This window comes from Cyclopterus lumpus, chromosome 5 (genome assembly GCF_009769545.1).
Source record: "Cyclopterus lumpus isolate fCycLum1 chromosome 5, fCycLum1.pri, whole genome shotgun sequence".
NCBI lineage: Eukaryota > Metazoa > Chordata > Actinopteri > Perciformes > Cyclopteridae > Cyclopterus > Cyclopterus lumpus.
The window spans coordinates 9,499,684-9,519,126 of record NC_046970.1 but is presented as its reverse complement, the minus strand read 5'-3'; the positions used below and the strand labels follow the sequence as shown (position 1 = coordinate 9,519,126).

Below are 19,443 nucleotides of genomic sequence, written 5' to 3'. Positions count from 1 at the left end.
GTGAACTCCGAATCCTCCTTGGCATCATTAGTGCTGACAGCATCTTTTACACCAGCTTGTGGCACTTGATGAGCACAAGAGAGCAGCTTATGTATATGTCACAGAAAACACTGGGAGTCAATGACTCCAAGGTGAAGTTTAATCTCATGAATAAAAACAAGCATCCTTCATCTCAAGTGGAAATTGGATATATAATCCATCAATGTAATACATCATAAATGGGACAATAATAATAATACAAGTCAAACAATCTTCAGTAAGGTTGAACAGTCCAAACACTACAGTTAAAGGTACATTCCCTGATTTGATTATAGTTTGCAACGGTGAATATACATTCAGTCTCTTAAAAAAGCTTATCAGCTTTATGAAAAACGTAGAAGCCATCGGAGTTCAAGGTACGACCATGTCAGTCAAATACGATGAAAACAATAAAAAGCTTTCACATTGCATATGCCCCCTAAATCTATTCAAAACAAATACATTTCAATGGTATTTAGTATCATGTGGACAATATATAGAAGGGAATGAATGTCAGCGTGACACATTTTGTCTGAATTATAATGAATGAATTCCTTTTTAATGTGGTGTTAATTATAGATATGCATTCATTCCATGTTAAAGTGTTTTTATAGTGCAGGTATACTGTGTGTGTCTGGCGATGGAACATGTGTTCTACAGCAGAGAACCACAGCAGACATGAAAAAGCTGAGCAGTGGACGTGTCAACACCTTCATATCCAGAGGGATGCCACTGAGCGTCGTCAACTCAAGAGACGAAAAAGAAACTAAAAAGAGAGATTATTGAAAATGTGTTATCAGCAATTTGTATAGCCAACATAAATTCTGACTGAAGAGATGAAGCTTTACCTGCATGAGATTCATCTCAGGTTGGCCAGCCAATCACATGACAGAACACACTCCAGACTGAAGCGACTGGTCCTTCCTCTGGGACACAGCATCCATGCTGTGGTACATCAGACACAACCAGGATTACAGACACCGAGACAAAATATATAAACATATAAACAGACTCAAAAAGACTTTAAACAATGAATTTATAATGTCAGTACAGTTCTCATAAAAACATGACTCAACCTCTATGACAGTATAACAACTCATACTGGAGGCATATAATGAAAATACTAAATTAATAAAAACTCTTTATTTACTTAGTTTAATATTTCTTGATAAACGTTCAGAACCACTGTGCTAGTCATTAAATATATATATCTATACTGAATTTGTATACTAATGGCAGTTAATAGATGTCGAAGATCCATAAATTATCTACGAATGTAAGAGATAAAATATTGCTAAAACATTTTGCAGATCATATACATTTCGTAATTTATCGGCATATGTCCAAATGCAAAAAATGTAAAGATCTGGGAACAAATTTAGAAATAGTGTCATCAACATTTTTGTCATAACTCTGGAAAAGCTGCCTGATTGTCTAGCAGCTGGAACCGGGCAGCAGCTCTCACCTTTTAGATGGCCTGAAAGGAGTGTCGATCTCTGAAAGGAAGTTAGTGACCTCTCTTGATCCATCAACGGTGAGCGCATTGCCAGGCTCATTGTGACTGGCTCTCAGTGGTGGACAAAGACCTATGCCCGACTCAGGGCTACTGCCGGATAGATGGCCGGCTGCATGAACCGGATTCCCATTTGGGTCGAGGGCATCATCCTCATCGTGGCAGGGTCCCAGTGCCTCCAGGTCATTCTGGGAGTCCTGTACTATGATGTTGGGCATGAGGTGTGAGGGGGTCGGCTCAGTGAGGGACGTCTGCAGTTTCTTCATGTGGTGGATTACTGAGGCTGCGTTAAAGGCTTGCTGTTGGAAATGCCCACACAAAAGGAGAGGGTTAGACTGGTGGTGCCTACATATGGCATGACACCTCTGTCTTGGATCAGTAAGCACTGCCTGTCATGAATATGTCATGGTTGGCTTCATATAAAAAGTGACTGTGTCACTAATCATTGACGTGACCTCAAAAAAATTGGTACAATTTGTAAACAGTTTGGAGACACCCCAGGTGTTAAAACCCTATCACCATGAAACTTCCCCATTTGATTTCTTACATTAAGACAATTATTTTGTATATTACAAGTTTTCTGAAAATGGATTTTTGAATATGGAAATAGAAATGAACAGAAATGTGAACATTGGATAAAGCCCGGTTCAAAATTCTTGTTTCATTTTGTTGGCATATAAAAGTCAAAGGTTTTAAGATCTCTTTTTATCACTTACTGTCAACAGTCACAAAGAAACTCTATTTCTCAATTTCTTTATGAAATGTTGTATAAATCAGGTTATGAACAAACCCTTCTGTGAAAACCTTTGCCAATCTGCTCAATATGTTTAAAATGCTCATTGTCACTGTATTTGTTTGTATGTTGCTCAGCTTATGTTGGTTGACCATAAAAGCAAATATGGTTGCAGTATAAAATAGTCCATGAGCAGACAGCAGTGTCACTTACCTTCCATTTGGATTTAGAAAAGTTTCTCTCCATCTGTTCACAGACTGATTGAAAAATGTCCAGGTCTTTAGCTGTGTTTTCAGCAATCCTGCAATCAAGTCACTGACATTAGTTAATTTGGAAAACCGAAAATAACATGTGTGTTATTGGTGTGGGTGTGTGTGTGTGTGGGTGCCTGTGTGTGTGCGTGTGCGTGCGTGCCCAAGGGAAAAGGACTCACCATGGGTGTCTGAGTGCCTGCTCGGTGAGGAAGCGTTTTGTGGGGTTTTTCTCCATCATATTCCTGATGAAGTCTTTGGCTGTTGAGACATGGCATGCTCATCTGTTAGTGTCTGATTGTAATAAAGCACTGTGACCTGGTCACCTGCAGTGTATATACGTTCGAATCCATCTAATTAATCAATATTAATTTTCAGGCTACAACAAGAGACAGAGTACCTGTAACTCTCCCCCAACTCAATGTTCCTGCGGGTAATAGCAGAACGAAGCTCAAGCTTGTGTGTTTAAGGGATGTTGAGGCTTGGATAGGCAAGTGTAAAGGAGACTTTATTGTGCAATGTTAAACAGTATTTTTTCCTTGACCCTTATGTGGATGAGATGATCATCTGAAAGTTATGTTCAGTTTAAAGTTCTTACAAGTTAAGTCGTCTACCACAATGAAATGTTCAGTTTGATCATCATAGTCAGAAAACACAACTAAATACATCTCTTTGATACAAAACACATTTGCATTGCTTCTAAACAAGAAAGAAAAGTAGATCCTGCTATGTAATGGTTTTGAAATATTGTATCTATCAGACTTTGAGCATCTCTTCATCTGTGCCTACGGTGTATGAATGAGTGTGTGAATGTTAGTTAATCCTGATGGGCAGGTTAGCCACTCCCATCAGTGTATGAATGGGTGACAAGTAGTGTTAAAGTGCTTTGTTTTGTCAGAAGAGTAGAAAAGCGCTATACAAGAACAGGTCTATTTACCTGTCCTTGTCCATTTAGTATCTTCGGTAATTCTATCTGCTCTAATCCAAACAGATCAAACCCCGATAGCAGTGGGTAAGGTAAGTATGATTAGGCTCATACTGGTCAGGCTGGTCTATATTAGGCTCTAAACACATTATGATCTATACTTAGCTAACACTGAGGTTAATCATAGTAGTGACACTGGTTTTGTCACATTGTCACATGAAACAACCAGAGCTGGATTTGAGTCGTCAATCAACCAAGTCTTTTAGACTTTGAAAGCATATTTCAAGTACAGATGCTTGCTGACTGTATATGGTAAGATGACCCTTGCTTTCAACCCTCCCTTTTCAATAATGGAACAGTGCAATGCATGTTCATGGAACTTTTATAGACATGTGCTGCAAAGTAACAGAATAAACATAAAACTAGTTACTCAAACATTAACCTCATATTTGTCACACCTTTGTGAACTTCTAACTTATCAAGCCGTCAGATCTAAATTCAAACTAAGAATGAAGGCAGTACAGTGTCTTCAGCCAAGTTGACACTACACAACTTGCTGTCTTGTAAACATGAGCCTCGAAGTCGTTGTGGTTTTCACGAAAACATGACAAAGAGTCCCACACTACAAGATCCTTCACCAGGAGGAATCCCCTAGGAGGAATCCAAACCAAGCGGGTCACAAAAACACACTTGTGCAGTGATGCGGGCGTAACGATGCTTGTTCATGTTGTCGCTGGCAAACGTTTTCACATTAAACTCTGTTTCCACACATCTTTACTAGTCAATGTATTATGTATTATGTATTAGGTTTATTCATGCAAACACCAAACACCCTACATCCATGTTGAAAATATTTTGCAGATATTTAGTCTGCTAGATATCTGGAAGGTGTCTGTGAGGCATCAGCAAGCCTCTGAAGTTAAAGTCGTGGAGTGTGATTCGTAGATAAACCAAGCCAAGTGATTTCAAACTGCATTTACTTGAGGGCAGTGGACATGATGTGAACGCAACATTATTATTATTATAATTATTATATTGTTGTCGATATGGTGAACTTGTCCCTGTTCTTTGTACAAGGATAATCAAGTAATTCAGATCTGAGTGTTTTTAGATTCTAGTAAGGTCACATTTGCATAAAAGGCCAATGATTGTCACTTAAAAGTCAACTGCACGTCCGTTGGGTCCATTGCACCCAACATTCCTTGAAGTCTAACCACATTCTCTTGAAATATTGAACAGAAACAGTGAAAATATTTTAGAGCACAATGTAGAACTGAATGACACTTGTCAATGTAGGGACCCACATAAGATAAGGATAAATAGGACTAGTTTAGGCGGATATTAGCCTGAATTAGTTAGCCACATTTGAGAACGGGGCCTTATTAGAAATGATTTGCTATTTTATACATTCAGCAGTTGTGGCGCAACATACATTCATTGATTTGGAGCCGGGTTTCTAGCCACCTGATAAAGTCATGCACTCTCTTTTAGGGAAATATCTGGTTGTTTAGCTGCTAAATGCTTCACTATGTTGACCAGCTAGTCTCTATCTATGTCTAACTTCTGTTTTTTAGAGCTGACTGCATCTGCCTGCTGCATCTGAAAATTAAGCCGGAGAGCTAAACAATGAGCTGGAACTCACTATAAAGCTCTGTAAAGCCGAGGGGAGCAGCAAATTCAGCTGATAATTATCTGTAAATTCAGCACTACAAACGAACCCTTTCACATTGTCGCATTGGATTTTGTGATAAGAATACTCATTAAAGCTGCTTTTGGTCTGGCCTAGGTCCTAGACTAAGTCCCTGTCATTTGGAATGGCTTATAAATACAATTCCAAAAGAGAAGGTTTAGGGGTATCAGGGGCAAGTTTGTGAAGACTGAGAAGTGAATTTTCTTTTGCTGTTTCCATACCTGAATCAGAGATGTTGTCCCAGAAAGGTGAATGGAAGGCATACTCAGCTCTCATGATCTTTGAGAACAGTCGAGTCTCGTTATCTTCAAAGAATGGAGGGTAGCCGCAAAGCCTGCAACACAGAGACAAGCAGCTAACTCAGCTAATCTCATTATAATCACCCTTTGTAAACCCCTTGTACATTGTTGATCTATTTTGGATATGCTAGAACTCTGGTTGTATAAAACTGATGCAATAAGTATGATCTCTCTCCAAAAGAGTTTATGTATTTACTGCATACATTTAGGCTTATTATTGAAAGTCAAATGTAAGCTTTTTGTGGGGAAAAATAGCTCCATAACTAATAGATCACAGCGGTTCTCTAGTCTGTAATGTGCTATGTTCTTGAGAGGACAGAAAAGTTATCTATCGATCAAACCAGAAGAGACCAACCAGCTCGCTAAAATTCCAAGCATGTCTTAAAGACATAAAAATATGGATGAACTGAAACTTTCTGATGTTAAACTCGAACAACACTGAAGTTATTTTACTCGGCCCTGAACACCTCAGAGATCAATTATCTGGTGATGTGATTTCTGTAAATGGCATTGCCCTGGCATCCAACACCACTGCAAAGAATCTCGGCGTTATCTTTGATCGGGACTTAAATCAAAAATCATGCAGAAAAACTGGTTCATGCGTTTGTTACTTCTAGACTGGATTACTGCAACTCCTTATTATCAGGCTGCTCTAATAAGTCTCTTAAATCCCTCCAGTTAATCCAGAATGCTGCAGCTCACAAAAGCTAAAAAAAGAGATCTCATTACTCCTGTATTAGCTGCTCTGCACTGTTTCCCTGTAAAATCACATTTCAAATTCTTCTCCTCACCTACAAAGCCTTGATTGGTGATGCACTATCATATCTTAAGGAGCTTGTAGTACCATATTGCCCCACTAGAGAGCTGCGCTGACTAAATGCGGGGCTGATTGTGGTTCCTAGAGTCCTAAAAATTAGGATGGGAGCCAGAGCCTTAAGTTATCAAGCTCCTCTTTTATGGAACCAGCTTCCACTTTCTGTCCGGTGGGCAGACACAGTCACCTCATTTAAGAGTAGACTTCAGACTTTCCTCTTTAATAGTGCTTATAGTTAGGGCTGAATCAGGTTTGCCCTGGTCCAGCCCTTAGATATGCTGCTATAGGCTTATAGGCTGCAGGGGGACGTTTTGGGATACACTGAGATCCTCTCTCCTCTTCTCTCTGTCCTTATGGATGAATTTACATTTCCCCATTGCACCTTACTAACTCTACTTCCTTCCCGGAGTCTTTGTGACTTCACGTCTCATAGCGTCCATTGGACCTGGCTGTGTCTGAAGCTGGTCCTGGCTCCTGGGTCCTGACTCCTTGCGCCTGCTTCCTGCATCCGGTCCCTGGCCTCCTTCCCAATGGCCCTGCCTCCTTCTTTGTACAGATTGTAAAGCCCTCTGAGGCACATTTGTAATTTGTGATATTGGGCTACACAAAATAAACTGAGTTGAATTGAATTGAAAATGTAGAAAAAACTCACAGGATGTAAGTGATAACTCCAATGGACCAGCAGTCCACTGCTTTGTTGTAGGGCTTCTGGGCCAAAACCTCAGGGGCTATAGAACGACACAAAGTAGTGATGTAGGTTCACAGAAAAAAATATACTTGTACGATGGAGGTCCTCTATGTCCTCTATGTTTATGTTTCTATTATTGTGATTGCTGTTGGGATTTCAACAACAACACAATTTAGTTCTTAATATCTTTACTTGTATAAATTCCACCAATAGCACATTATTACGTAATAGATTATAGTATTAATCAGCAACGAGTTCTACACTAGCTGCTAATACATTTAAGAATTTGAAACATTTGAACATAAGATTACATATTCCGTCTGAATATAAGCACCTGCACTGACATTGTTTTATGAAAACTCATGATTGCTCCTGCCCCTCCAAGAATCGCCAATAGTTCCTGGTGAAGGATCCTGAGGGCTGTGTTGTAAGGGCCAATAGCTCCTGCCTAGGTGTCCCAAGGCAAAGTGGTCCCAGGGGAGTGGCCCGACTAAGAACAACCCTACATGAAACAGCCACAAACAGCACCTCGTCCACAATAGTCCCTCCTGGAGTTCGGAAGAACCACAAGAAGATGGGCAAAGGCATCGTAGACTGGTTCTAGGGACGTGGCACCTCTCTGGCAGGAGAGGAACCAGAGCCAGTGTGGCAAGAGTTGGAGTGGTACAAACTTCATAGTTAGGCACTCCTCCATACATGGCACCAGGTCTGGATCTAAACTCCTGTCTGAACGCTGCCGTTTTGGCCGCTGAGAGGAAGGCTCTCATGTACTGAACAGAGAGTCTAGCCTTCTAAGAACCCCGGATAAATATTAATGGATGATTGATCGCTGTTTTCCTTTTCAACTATTTAATTAGCATGCATGCTGTATAATATAATTTCTTTTAGGATTCCTCATCACCACAGATACGCAACTCAAAGTAGATTGTAACTTACGTTTCAGTCATATATCCTTTTAAGTTGTATCATTTAGATGTACAATTTTCAAGGGAAGATTGCAAAAAAGTGTATGTCTATGCCCCTTTGAAAAAACTCACCAACATATCCTGGTGTACCACAGGCTGTGGACATCACACCGTGCTCCATCGTCTTCGACAGACCAAAGTCACTGACCATGATCTTAGCATTCTCCTCTGTATTATAGTACAGCAGGTTCTCAGGCTGCTCAGAGAGAGAGAGAAGGTGGACAGTAGAAGGGAAATAAACTTAAAGTACAATATCACTAAAGCATACAGTACTTTGGAAAACTCTCTGTTTGAAGTTTCTTTTTTATAGGGATGTGTTTGGTCCAAAAAGTGTGTGTGTGCCTGTGTCTTACCTTAAGGTCCCTGTGTACGATGCTGTTTTTGTGCAGGTAGCTGACAGCCTCCAGCACCTGTTTGATCACTGTGCTGGCGTCCTTCTCAGTGTAAACCCCCTTGTCTATAATGCGATCAAACAGCTCCCCGCCTGACACTCTGCACATACACATACACAAACAAAGGAAATCATCCGTATTTTATTAGGGATCATATTACCTTCTTCTTATAACACAACAACAATTAGAAAGAGTTCTGCTGGACAACAAAGGTTTGTTGTGGGCCTGTAAAACCTCAGAACTTTGTTATACATGTTGGAGATTCCAGTTTGTAAAGATGTGTGTTTTGTAAGATAATGCAGAAAACAATTTGATGAAATGGTATAGCCATAGAAAAATGTAAATTTGGGTTTGAATATCTGTCGCAGAACAATCTGATACAGAATATGTATTAAACTATCAATCTTCCACCAAAGTAATAATTTGGCAAAAGTTTGATAATAATGAATCTACTTACAGTTGCAAGACCAGGTAATAGTGCGTTCGACTCTCATAGAAATCCTCCAGTCCCACCACGTTCTCATGCTGTATCCTTAAATGATAAGAGAGAGGTTGAGGCATTGCTGTTGCAAATGTTGCATTTTTACAGATTCTGGCTGTTATTCTCGGCCCTGGGCCCTGTTCTTCACACATATATGTACACATATGAAGAAAGGGGGCCTAGTTAACCTTTGACTCAGGTAGTATAGACAAAGATAAGAAGGTAAAACACTGCTCTCTGTTAACTAGAACACAATGGAAATGTCCTGTATGAATGCATGTGTGTGTGTGTGTGTGTGTGTGTGTGTGTGTGTGTGTGTGTGTGTGTGTATTCACCTTCTTAGTACATTGATTTCATTTTCGAGATTGCTATGAGCGAGGTGTTTTTTCTTCAGACACTTCAGGGCATAGAGTTTTCCTGTTGTCTTCTCTCTCACCATAAACACCTCTGAAAAAGACCCCCTGCACAAAAGCAGACAGGACAGGGTTAGTGGAGTGGAATCAGTCCGTGAAAAATGCTCAAACATATCAAACCGTAAAGGACACAATAGTATTTGTTGTTTGTATTATTTCATGAGCATTAAAGTTCAAAGCACAGATTTTTGGTATGGTTTGTCCTTTACTTCAGGAGAGACATAAATGTGTCCAGGATGATGGACGATTACGAAACAATCAGACAGACATGAGATGTCTTAAAAAATTTGACCTCTGCCGACTGCTTAAAATTTTTTAAATTCTTCTCCTCACCTACAAAGCCTTGATTGGTGATGCACTATCATATCTTAAGGAGCTTGTAGTACCATATTGCCCCACTAGAGAGCTGCGCTCACTAAATGCGGGGCTACTCGTGGTTCCTAGAGTCCTAAAAAGTAGGATGGGAGCCAGAGCCTTCAGTTATCAAGCTCCTCTTTTATGGAACCAGCTTCCACTTTCAGTCCGGGAGGCAGACACAGTCACCTCATTTAAGAGTAGACTTAAGACTTTCCTCTTTAATAGTGCTTATAGTTAGGGCTGAATGAGGTTTGCCCTGGTCGAGCCCCTTGATATGCTGCTATAGGCTTATAGGCTGCTGGGGGATGTTTTAGGATACATTGAGCACCTATCTCCTCTTCTCTCTCTCCTTATGGATAAATTTACATCTCTTCATTGCACCGTATTAACTCTGCTTCCTCCCCGGAGTCGTTGTGACTTCACGTCTCATAGGGTCCATTGGACCTGGCGGTGTCTGATGCCTGGTGAGCCGGCCTCCCGCGTTGGCCTTGCTGGTGCGCCCCGCCCCCCCTCCTCTCTACCTCCTTCTGTTTCATGGATTGGAGTTCCATTCATACATTGTCATATTCATGTAATGTGTTTATGTAAATTTGGAAAATGCTGTTCATTCTGACATCTATTGCATCTGTCCATCCGGGGAGAGGGATCCTCCTCTGTTGCTCTCCTGAAGGTTTCTTCCCTTTTTCCCCTGTGAAAGGTTATTTTTGGGGAGTTTTTCCTGATCCGATGTGAGGTCCTGGGACAGGGATGTCGTATGTGTACAAATTGTAAAGCCCTCTGAGGCAAATTTGTAATTTGTGATATTGGGCTATACAAAATAAACTGAATTGAATTGAATTACATGTCTCACTTGCTTTAGGGTCCCCACAAGAAGGATGCATCACTTCTGTGATTGGTCTTTTTTGTTTTCCTTTTCCAAAAAAAAAAAGTTATATTACGCACACCCTCAAAAGTGCTTTGCTATTGCTACAGGCTAAACCTCAACACAAGTGTTTATGCTATATTTTGAATGTCACCATAAGCCATCCCTCGGCCGAGGCTGACGGACATGACTTTAGCATTAATGTAATCTCTGTAAACAGATTACTACCAAGTAGTAGTGGCTAATCACATTCAATCAGGCTTTGGTTGAACACAGTGGTGCAGGAATGAGTCCTGAAACCCAGAAATGAGTCAGCATTTTTGCACTTCTGATTGCATCTTCTCAAAGTCAATGGATTTTCGGGAATGTCATTTTTGTTAGATGTCTGAAATAAGGTATGTGGTTAAAACAAGTATCATTTATTTAACATTTTGTTAAAATAAATAAAGTAATACCATGAGTTTTGAATTTTTCCTCTTAAAAAAGGCAGTCGCTAACACGTGGCGATTTATTTTTATACTAAAAACGTCCTCACACGTTCCACCTTTACAACCTTTAAACTCGCGCTCATGCGACCGTGTTCTTGTTGGTTTATAGCCTAATGTTAGCTTTGACCTCTGCCGACTGCATTCGCGCTCCAAATCAACAGTGGTGTTAATTTTATGACAATTATCTCCCTAAACAGTCCAGGTAAAATAGCAAAAGAGTCAGAATTCCGAATCGGACGATATTTTAGATTTTATTGTTTTTAAATGAGCTTGTAAACTGGCTATGTGTAAAACAATCCAGCCCAGACTCCAGTCTCACATCTCAAGTTGCTAATTGGACTATAAGCACTGTGTGGCAGACAGAAAAAGATATCTGACGACTACACTCGAACCCCAGAAATATAGCCCTCTATCCCATGAGACTTATCCTTGTTAGAACGATAGCTGATGGGTCCATGGATTACATTACGTTCATGTGATGTGTTTTGTCAAGTAGAGCTAAATAGTCTTCATTGTAGTGCTGTGTATTATGTAGTGCTGTGTATTATTATTGTAATGCTGTGTATTATGCTAAATTAAAATATTTAATCTGGTTGAGGCTACAGAAAGTACTTGTTAGCATATTGAAGAAGCTAACATTCTAATATGTTCTGGGTGAGTGATTAGCTAGCATCTTTGAAAAACAATAATGCTGCCTTGGGTTCCTACTCTCCTCCCATTGGCTCACAATGTGTCCCAAAACCTAACAGAATAGTGAGCTAATGCAGACTGAAAGTTGTCTCATACTGTCCAATCCAGTTCCCCAGAATACCATGAGGCTTTGTTGCATGTTATTAGTATTAAGGAGCTAAAAGGTGTTGTACTTTCCAAATGTAACAGTGCATGTCTTCTCTTTCCTTTGAAATGGGTCCCTATTATTTCCACACATCTCCACTCCTCCCCACATTTTCTTCACAACCCAGAAATTGCTTTCAATACTGTCATATTGGTGGTTTAGAATGAATAAGGAAGCTACAACATCGTTTTACAGATTTATTTTCAAGGAAACAAGTGCATCCGGTCTTTAAGTATTATCCCTTTTATGCAGAGACCACATAAAGGTTGCTCCATCCATTCCCAGCCCCAGAGACAAATGGAGGCTGGTCAGTCTTAGCTGGGTTTCAGCATGGCAGCCAAAAGGAGAGATTATGCTGCTCGCCTGCTCACCCACTCCCGTTCCCGTGATCACATCACCCCTGTTCTCCAGAGCCTTCACTGGCTCCCCGTCCCACAACGGATCCAATACAAAATCCTTCTCCTCACTCACAAAGCCCTCCATAATCAGGCCCCCTGCTACCTCACCAACCTGCTCCACCACCACACTCCATCCCGTCAGCTCCGCTCCTCTGATGCCAATCTCCTGTCCATCCCACATAGGACCAAGCACCGGACGTGGGGTGACAGAGCCTTCTCCATATCTGCCCCCTCCCTCTGGAACTCTCTCCCCAAACTCATCCGAGACTGCACTGATCTTTCCTCATTCAAATCGCAAATCAAAACCCACCTGTTCAGAACTGCTTTTAATGTGTGATTGTTTGTTTTGCTTTTTGTTTTCTTATCAAGGTCCGAGCGACTCAGAAAGTCCCTATTTATTTGTTTTATTTGTTTTACCTGTATTTTAGCTATTCTTATTTATTTATTTTTAGCTTTTAGGATGATTTAATTATGTAATTAATCTTAAAGACATTAAGTGTCTTTGAGTATTATGAAAGGCGCTATATAAATTAAATGCATTATTATTATTATTATTATATGAAGGTATATTTGTGTCTTTATTGCGCAAACCCCCAAAATATTTTGAGAGCAAATTTCTCGTTTGTAAGTAAAAATACATAAACTGAGAACAAATTATTTGTTAGTTTTGCTTATGAAACTAGAATTTTTGGCTGCAAATCAAAAATCTTCTCTCTCAAAAAAAGAAACCATTGCTCTCAAAAAAAAAACTTTGCTGTAAAAAAAGATAACTTTGCTCTCAAAACTTTTTTTTTTTTAGGTTTTTTTTAAGAGCAAAGATTTTGGATTTGCAACCAAAAAATTAGTTTCATAAGCAAAACTAACACATAATGTGTTCTCACTTGATATATTTTTACTTACAAATGAGAAAATTGCTCTCAAATTATTATTTTTTGTTTGCGTAATAAAGACACAAATATACCTTCATATAATCTCTCCTTTTGGCCACTGACTCAAGCATATGTTCAGGTGATACTGCAGCTCTGATCTAAAACGCCTCAAACCCAATAAGGGAGACTTAAAACACAGCTTATGAATGCAGCGTTGCCTTCATATTTTGGTTGTGCACTGTGCACTGAATTAGGGTTAGACTCCTATGGCCTACTAATAGTTGCCCTTTATGTAATGTTAAATCTGAGCCTGTATTTTATATTTTTTTAGAGAAGGATATTCCCCCTTCAGTGGAGATGTTGAATTTCCTGTGAACATGCTGATTCACATGGGTTTTCCCCCTTTAAAAATAAAATGTTATCACTTGAAATTCACTGAAGATATTAAAAATGTAGCCAAGCAGTGCAAGTCCATCACTGATGGATTTGCAGAGTAACACATGTGTTAACACGTTTCTGTCTCCTGTTATGCACCCATAGTATGCTCATCCACCAATATAGTCAGTCAGATTCTTAATCCTATAACGAAGTGGTGCTAGGATGTTCCAGCACTGCTGCTCTGACGTCAGTGCTCACAGCCAGTCGAGGGAGGAGGGCTTTAAGCAGCTTTGAGGCTACAGGACAGCTCTGAGGAAGCAACACCTACAGTTAACTTAACAGCCATTTGTTACAGGTTACTGTACTGACACGTAATGGGAAGTCAGCCTGGTCTCGCTACATTTCTGGAAATGATGCAGATAAAGCAAATTCTGTGCAGGACAGTTGATAACTATAGTTTGTTTCAACCACAGAGTTTTGGGGAGTTCTAGGGCACTTGTTATTAATCACATATTAGAGTGTGGAACCTCAATATTGGTGTGCACCAAATGCTTGTTTAGTCATTTGTACTTATTCATATTCTTTTATGAAAGGCATTAGGATTTTTAATCATAATGGTAATGTTATGTTGTAATTATTGTGTTGAAAGTTGATGCAAAGTTGGTTCTGTTAAACAATTGCAACATGTGGACTGTTTTGTTTAAAGGGCAACCCAGCGTTTGAGTATTGCTCCTCCATAAAGTTGCGGGAGAGGCAAAGAAGACTTTTATCCTTGAGTGTTTCCCATGATGCAACTGGATAGTGTCTTTTGTTAGCCAGGTCCTGTCTGTGCAATATCAGAAGAAACCCAAAAGAAAGAGCTTTCTGTTAAAAATGGGTTGATACTCAGCAAACTAAGGTATAAGGTAAGTATAATGAGCACAGGTAACAAAATCTGAATCAGGTATAGTGTATCTTAAAATATATATATATGTTTTGAGGCCACTGCGCACAAAATGTCAATATATTGCATCTGATCCATTTTATTCAACTGCAAAATTGTGATTATCATCATTCTATGATTAATTATGTCATGTCTTCCAATAGTCTGGCTGGTTCATTACATTACATTACATGTCATTTAGCTGACGCTTTTATCCAAAGTGACATACAATAAGTACATTCAACCATGAGTACAAACAAGAATCGAGAAAGTACAATTTCTTCAATAAAGTTAAACTACAAAGTGCTATCAGTAAGAGACATTTAAGTGCTACTACGGCGCTACCTTCCCTATTCAAGGTATAGTCGAAAAATATGTGTTTTTAGTTTGGGACGGAAGGTGTAGAGACTTTCTGCTGTCCTGGTGTCAATGGGGAGCTCAACCCACCAATGAGGAGCCAGGACAGGAAACAGTCGTGACTTTGTTGAGTGTTTAGCTGTTAGTGACGGAGCTACAAGCCGAAGCCGAGCGAAGTGAACGGTTTGACCATGTCCTGGATGTAGACTGGACCCGATCTGTTCGCAGCATGGTACCAATGTTTTGAAGCGGATGCGGGCGGCCACCGGTAACCAGTGAAGGTCGCGGAGGAGCAGAGTAGTGTGGGTAAATTTCGGGAGGTTGAAGACCAGTCGAGCAGCTGCATTCTGGATGAGCTGTAGAGGTCGAATGGCATTAGCAGGTAGACCTGCCAGGAGGGAGTTACAGTAGTCTAGACGCGAGATGATCAGAGCCTGGACCAGAACCTGTGCCACCTTCTGAGTGAGAAGGGTTTGTATTCTCCTGATGTTGTACAGCATGTACCTACAGGAGCGTGTTATTGCGGTAATGTTGGCAGTCAGGGAGAGTTGACTGTCAAGTGTCACACCGAGGTTCCTGGCAGTCGGAGTCGGGGCCAACACTGAATTGTTGAAGGTAATAGTCAGGTCGTGGGTGGGAGAGCCTTTTCCTGGAAGGAAAAGAAGTTCAGTCTTGTCCGGGTTAATTTTCAGGTGGCGTGCGGACATCCACTGAGAGATGTCAGTCAGACAGGCAGAGATTTGTGCTGCTACCTGTGTTTCAGATTGGGTTCAGCTGTGAGTATATTACCTGGGCAGTATAAGAAGCTGTTGATACAATAAGCTCTCAGGGAGGTGATGGAAGGGATTTACTCTCAGCCCGGAGGCCAATGTGAGCATGGTAACTAGGAGACAGACAGCCGTACCTCCTTCCATCGACAACTCTCAGAATTTGGGCGAAATGATTTAACTGTAAAACAGTAGCGGAAATCAGGCTGCTGGCTGCAACAAAGACGTGTGTGGTGTGATGGTTCATTGTTTTTACATGTAGTGAATTTAGCATTTAAATGTGTGACTGAACTGTCCCTGCCTGTTGTCAGCTAGCTAACCCTGCTACATATCGTACTGTATCTTCAGGATTTTCTGACCGACAACCATTAATTCCCACAAGCTGCTGGAGCAAGCCCACCTCCTGTCTGAGGTCTGTACCAGTTGCCCTCAGAAAATAAGTTTTGAGACCTGATTCGTTGTCCTGGTGTGACAAACGACTCATATGTGATTTACAAACTGTTGCACTATACTAGTGCAATAAGTAGACAGATGACTATCCCAACCCACCAACCCATCTTCATCATCAGCAGTACTTACGATCCCATTTTCCCCTTGAAGTCAAACACGTCCTTAATATTACTGGTGCTTTTCTTCCAGCTGCAGATGATCTCCTTCCGCCTCATCTTGGCTCTGACGTTGCCGTAGACTCCTGAAACACAGATGACATACATTATTTACATTTCTTATGGATTAAACTAAGATTCCTGCGAGTTATGTACAAAAATGTGTTTGGTAAGTTCACAGTGACCTTTGACCACCAAATTCTAATCAGTTCATCAGGTCACATTTGGACCAGATTTGAGGGAGATGTCTCCAGGAGTTCCTTAGATATCCCTTTCATGAGAATAGGAGGGACGGACAATCCAAAAACAGTCAGTAGAAATCCATAAGACATTACTAACTCTGCTTCCTCCCCGCAGTCTTTGTGACTTCTCATAGGGTCCATTGGACCTGGCTGTGTCTGTTGCCGTCTGCATGGTGGGCCGGCCTCCTGCCTTGGCCCTGCTGATGCGCCCCATGGATTGTGGAGGTCTGGATCATGCTCCATGTCTACTACTAATTATTCATATATGTCTGTCATAGTCATTGAATGTGTTGTAACTCTGTAACGCTGTTCATCTGTACACATGACATCTATTTTGTCTGTCCATCCGAGGAGAGGGATCCTCCTCTGTTGCTCTCCTGAAGGTTTCTTCCCTTTTTTCCCCATAAAAAAGTTTTTTTTCTATTATTTGGGAGTTTTTCCTGATCTGATGTCAGGTCCTGGGACAGGGATGTCATATGTGTATAGATTGTAAAGCCCTCTGAGGCAAATTTGTAATTTGTGATATTGGGCTATATAAAATAAACTGAATTGAATTGAGTAAGACAATGATTTGCTTATTCTACATGAACTAGACAAACTATAAAGAACCATAATAAACAATAATAAACTATAATATAATATAACTATTAAATTAAGTACATTTGAATACAGATATGCAGTGACGAAGATAACTTATTAATAATAAGTACGTTAAGTGTTGATTTCATTATAAGATGAGATACTACGATTGTGTGTGTGTGTTTGTGTGTGTATGTGTGTGTGTGTGTGTGGGGGGGCCATCTGGTGTAAGGTTTGTGTTTAATTAACTTACATATAACATATAACTGAATAAGATTAGTTACTTTACCTTTTATAAGTATTAAAACACATCAAACTGAACAGAATTTATAATCACAGCAGCATTGGTCGTAACACATGATATTGCAGGGTCCCATCCAGGGGTGGTCAAACAGAAAACACTCACATAAGCTCTTTTCTGAACAGTCATATGGATTATTTTGGAAGAAACTCAAAGATTACCTTTTTTTCTATTTAAGTACGAGAACTTGATGGAAATGTGTGGTGAAACAAGTAACTTGTTAGATAAGGCTATTAATAATGACCAAATGAACAAGTCAGTGGGTGGGGGGGGGTTACAAGTCCTTTCCTGACCCTTCCCTGTCCCTTAACCCTTTAAGATGTCCCCCCAAACTTCCCCTCTTGTCCGGCTTACATAAACAGTTGCATGTCCATGACTGAGGTTATTCCCCGCTGGTTAAAGCCTATTTGTGCCTATCACTTACACAGGATTAGATAGGTAAAAAGCAGTGGTTAGTTAATCTTCCCAACCCTCCCTCCTTCTCGTCTCCAGTGCTCATCCCCTGTGGGAACAGATTAGTGTCTGATTCCCTGAAAAAACTAAAATTGGGTTGTTTAATAATCTTGTCGTGAAAGGCCAATGAACACTGGAATGTGTCAATATTTGTACATTGATACGCCAAATCACTCATCTTTTAGATTACATTCTGATTATACAAAAAACTTAAAATAGTGAAATGGTTGAACCACAGGATATTTCACATATTGTACATTGCCTGAATTCTGCATATTCCAAATTATGAATTCAACGATGACAAATCAACTAGAATTGTGTCAGAAAACTAATTATAGTACAGACTTAAAACTTCAACTTGTATCCATCCATCCTCTTTACAAAGTGAGGAACAGGAATTCATGTATTCGCTTGCATCTTAAAGCTTTTCAGGACCTTTAACCGTGGAGCCATTATTTAGACAAAACACTGAGGGTTAGCATAAAGGGATTCAAGGAACCTAGGGTTCATGTGGTATAACGTTAGATTAAAGTATGATTCGCTTCCTTAAGATAGCTTTCGCTGTTTGTGTGCTTTAGTCATTCCAAAAACCACATACCAAAACATACTACACTGCATAAACTCGTGAAAAGCGTGTCTAAACTAACAGTAAGTTAACGGCGTTCGGCGAGATGAAAGTACAGCACGAGCACATTCCTGTGGGAAACGAGCTAGTTTGGTATCTCGGATTTTTACATTTTAATCTATTATACAACTCAGTATATGAGCAAAACAAAAACAACTTATTTGTATCCACACATCTTCAACATGACACCAGAGTAACTTCTAAAAGTAAAAGTTCTGGAAGAGTAAGAAAACTAGTATTTACCTGAGAAGCGGCGCAGGGCTTGTACAGTTGAGGTATCCGCAGGCGAACCTGATGGTTTCAGGGAGGCTGCGAGTCTTCACGAGCAGGGGGCGGGGCCTCGTCCACTCAGCTCCTCAGTCTCAGCAGCAAACGACATGCTACATTCAAAGACTCTTGGAAACGGCTCAATGCCGGGTTACTAAGTTGTTTCCCCTTTGTAAAACTGAAACACAAGCTTTGCCATTGTTCATTGTGTTCATCCAAGTTCATTTGTATTATTGACCCATCCTTAATTATTAAGGAGCAGTGGGCTGCAGTGAATCGCCCGGGGAGCATATTAGCTATACTTTTTGATTTAGACATGAACTACTTGTTAAGTCAACAATAAATATTATTCAAAACAATGACATCTCGACTAAGCTAACAGAGACTTGAAAGTAGTAAAAATAAGCCAATCTAGTCTATTCAATTGAATTGTATGTATATGTTCCATATTACAAAGGTTAATACTTGAATTTGAATTCTTTATAATTAATCATTTTTACCAAGTTTCTTGTGCACATTTTATCATTTTAACGATGAAGGCAGCTTTCCTCACATTTGAGAAGAAAGAACATGGATTCATATCCAGTTATTCAAATGGTCACTCATTAATTTTTGTTAATATAGAAGTTACTTGACTAATTGTTTACCTTTCCCTATTTGGTTTATATAATTGCTTATATTTCCAAAATACCTGACAGGAATCAATGTTACTTACTTTATTTTTAAATCATGCATTCAACACGTTTCTTTAAATTAATAAACAACTGACTATGGTGCGGGCCAAAGGTGATTCCTAATTGTTATATCTAAACTGCCCATCATAACTGGGCCTTGTGTTCACTCAATTCTTGTCAACATATTTTAAATTTACACTGCCGAAACTCATATGCTGAATAAGCGAACAGCAGCAGCCACTTATACACATGCAGTCAGCATACTTGCTATTATGATACATC

General features: G+C 40.0%; 1 protein-coding gene across 1 annotated transcript; it reads right to left on the bottom strand.

The window, feature by feature from the left end:
- Positions 1–730: 730 nt before the first annotated feature.
- On the bottom strand, positions 731–18,518 carry LOC117730888 (calcium/calmodulin-dependent protein kinase type 1D-like). Its single transcript, XM_034532941.1, has 13 exons — positions 18,464–18,518; positions 15,995–16,106; positions 9,105–9,230; positions 8,746–8,820; positions 8,250–8,388; positions 7,969–8,092; positions 6,896–6,971; positions 5,352–5,464; positions 2,698–2,776; positions 2,478–2,565; positions 1,484–1,830; positions 867–963; positions 731–784 (listed from the first exon to the last, which is right to left on the bottom strand). Exons 2-12 carry the CDS (start codon positions 16,078–16,080, stop codon positions 900–902), a joined length of 1,317 nt encoding a protein of 438 aa, XP_034388832.1. The 5' UTR covers positions 16,081–16,106; positions 18,464–18,518; the 3' UTR covers positions 731–784; positions 867–899.
- Positions 18,519–19,443: the final 925 nt, after the last annotated feature.

What these genes read in the sequence shown, in the direction of transcription:
- LOC117730888 (XM_034532941.1), bottom strand. Translation starts at nt 16,080, where the DNA reads ATGAGGCGGAAGGAGATCATCTGCAGCTGGAAGAAAAGCACCAGTAAT. An exon ending in TCGTACACAGGGACCTTAAG is followed by an intron (nt 8,093 to 8,249) that starts GTAAGACACAGG and finishes CTCTCTGAGCAG; the next exon opens with CCTGAGAACCTGCTGTACTA. An exon ending in CAGGCACTCAGACACCCATG is followed by an intron (nt 2,566 to 2,697) that starts GTGAGTCCTTTT and finishes ACTTGATTGCAG; the next exon opens with GATTGCTGAAAACACAGCTA.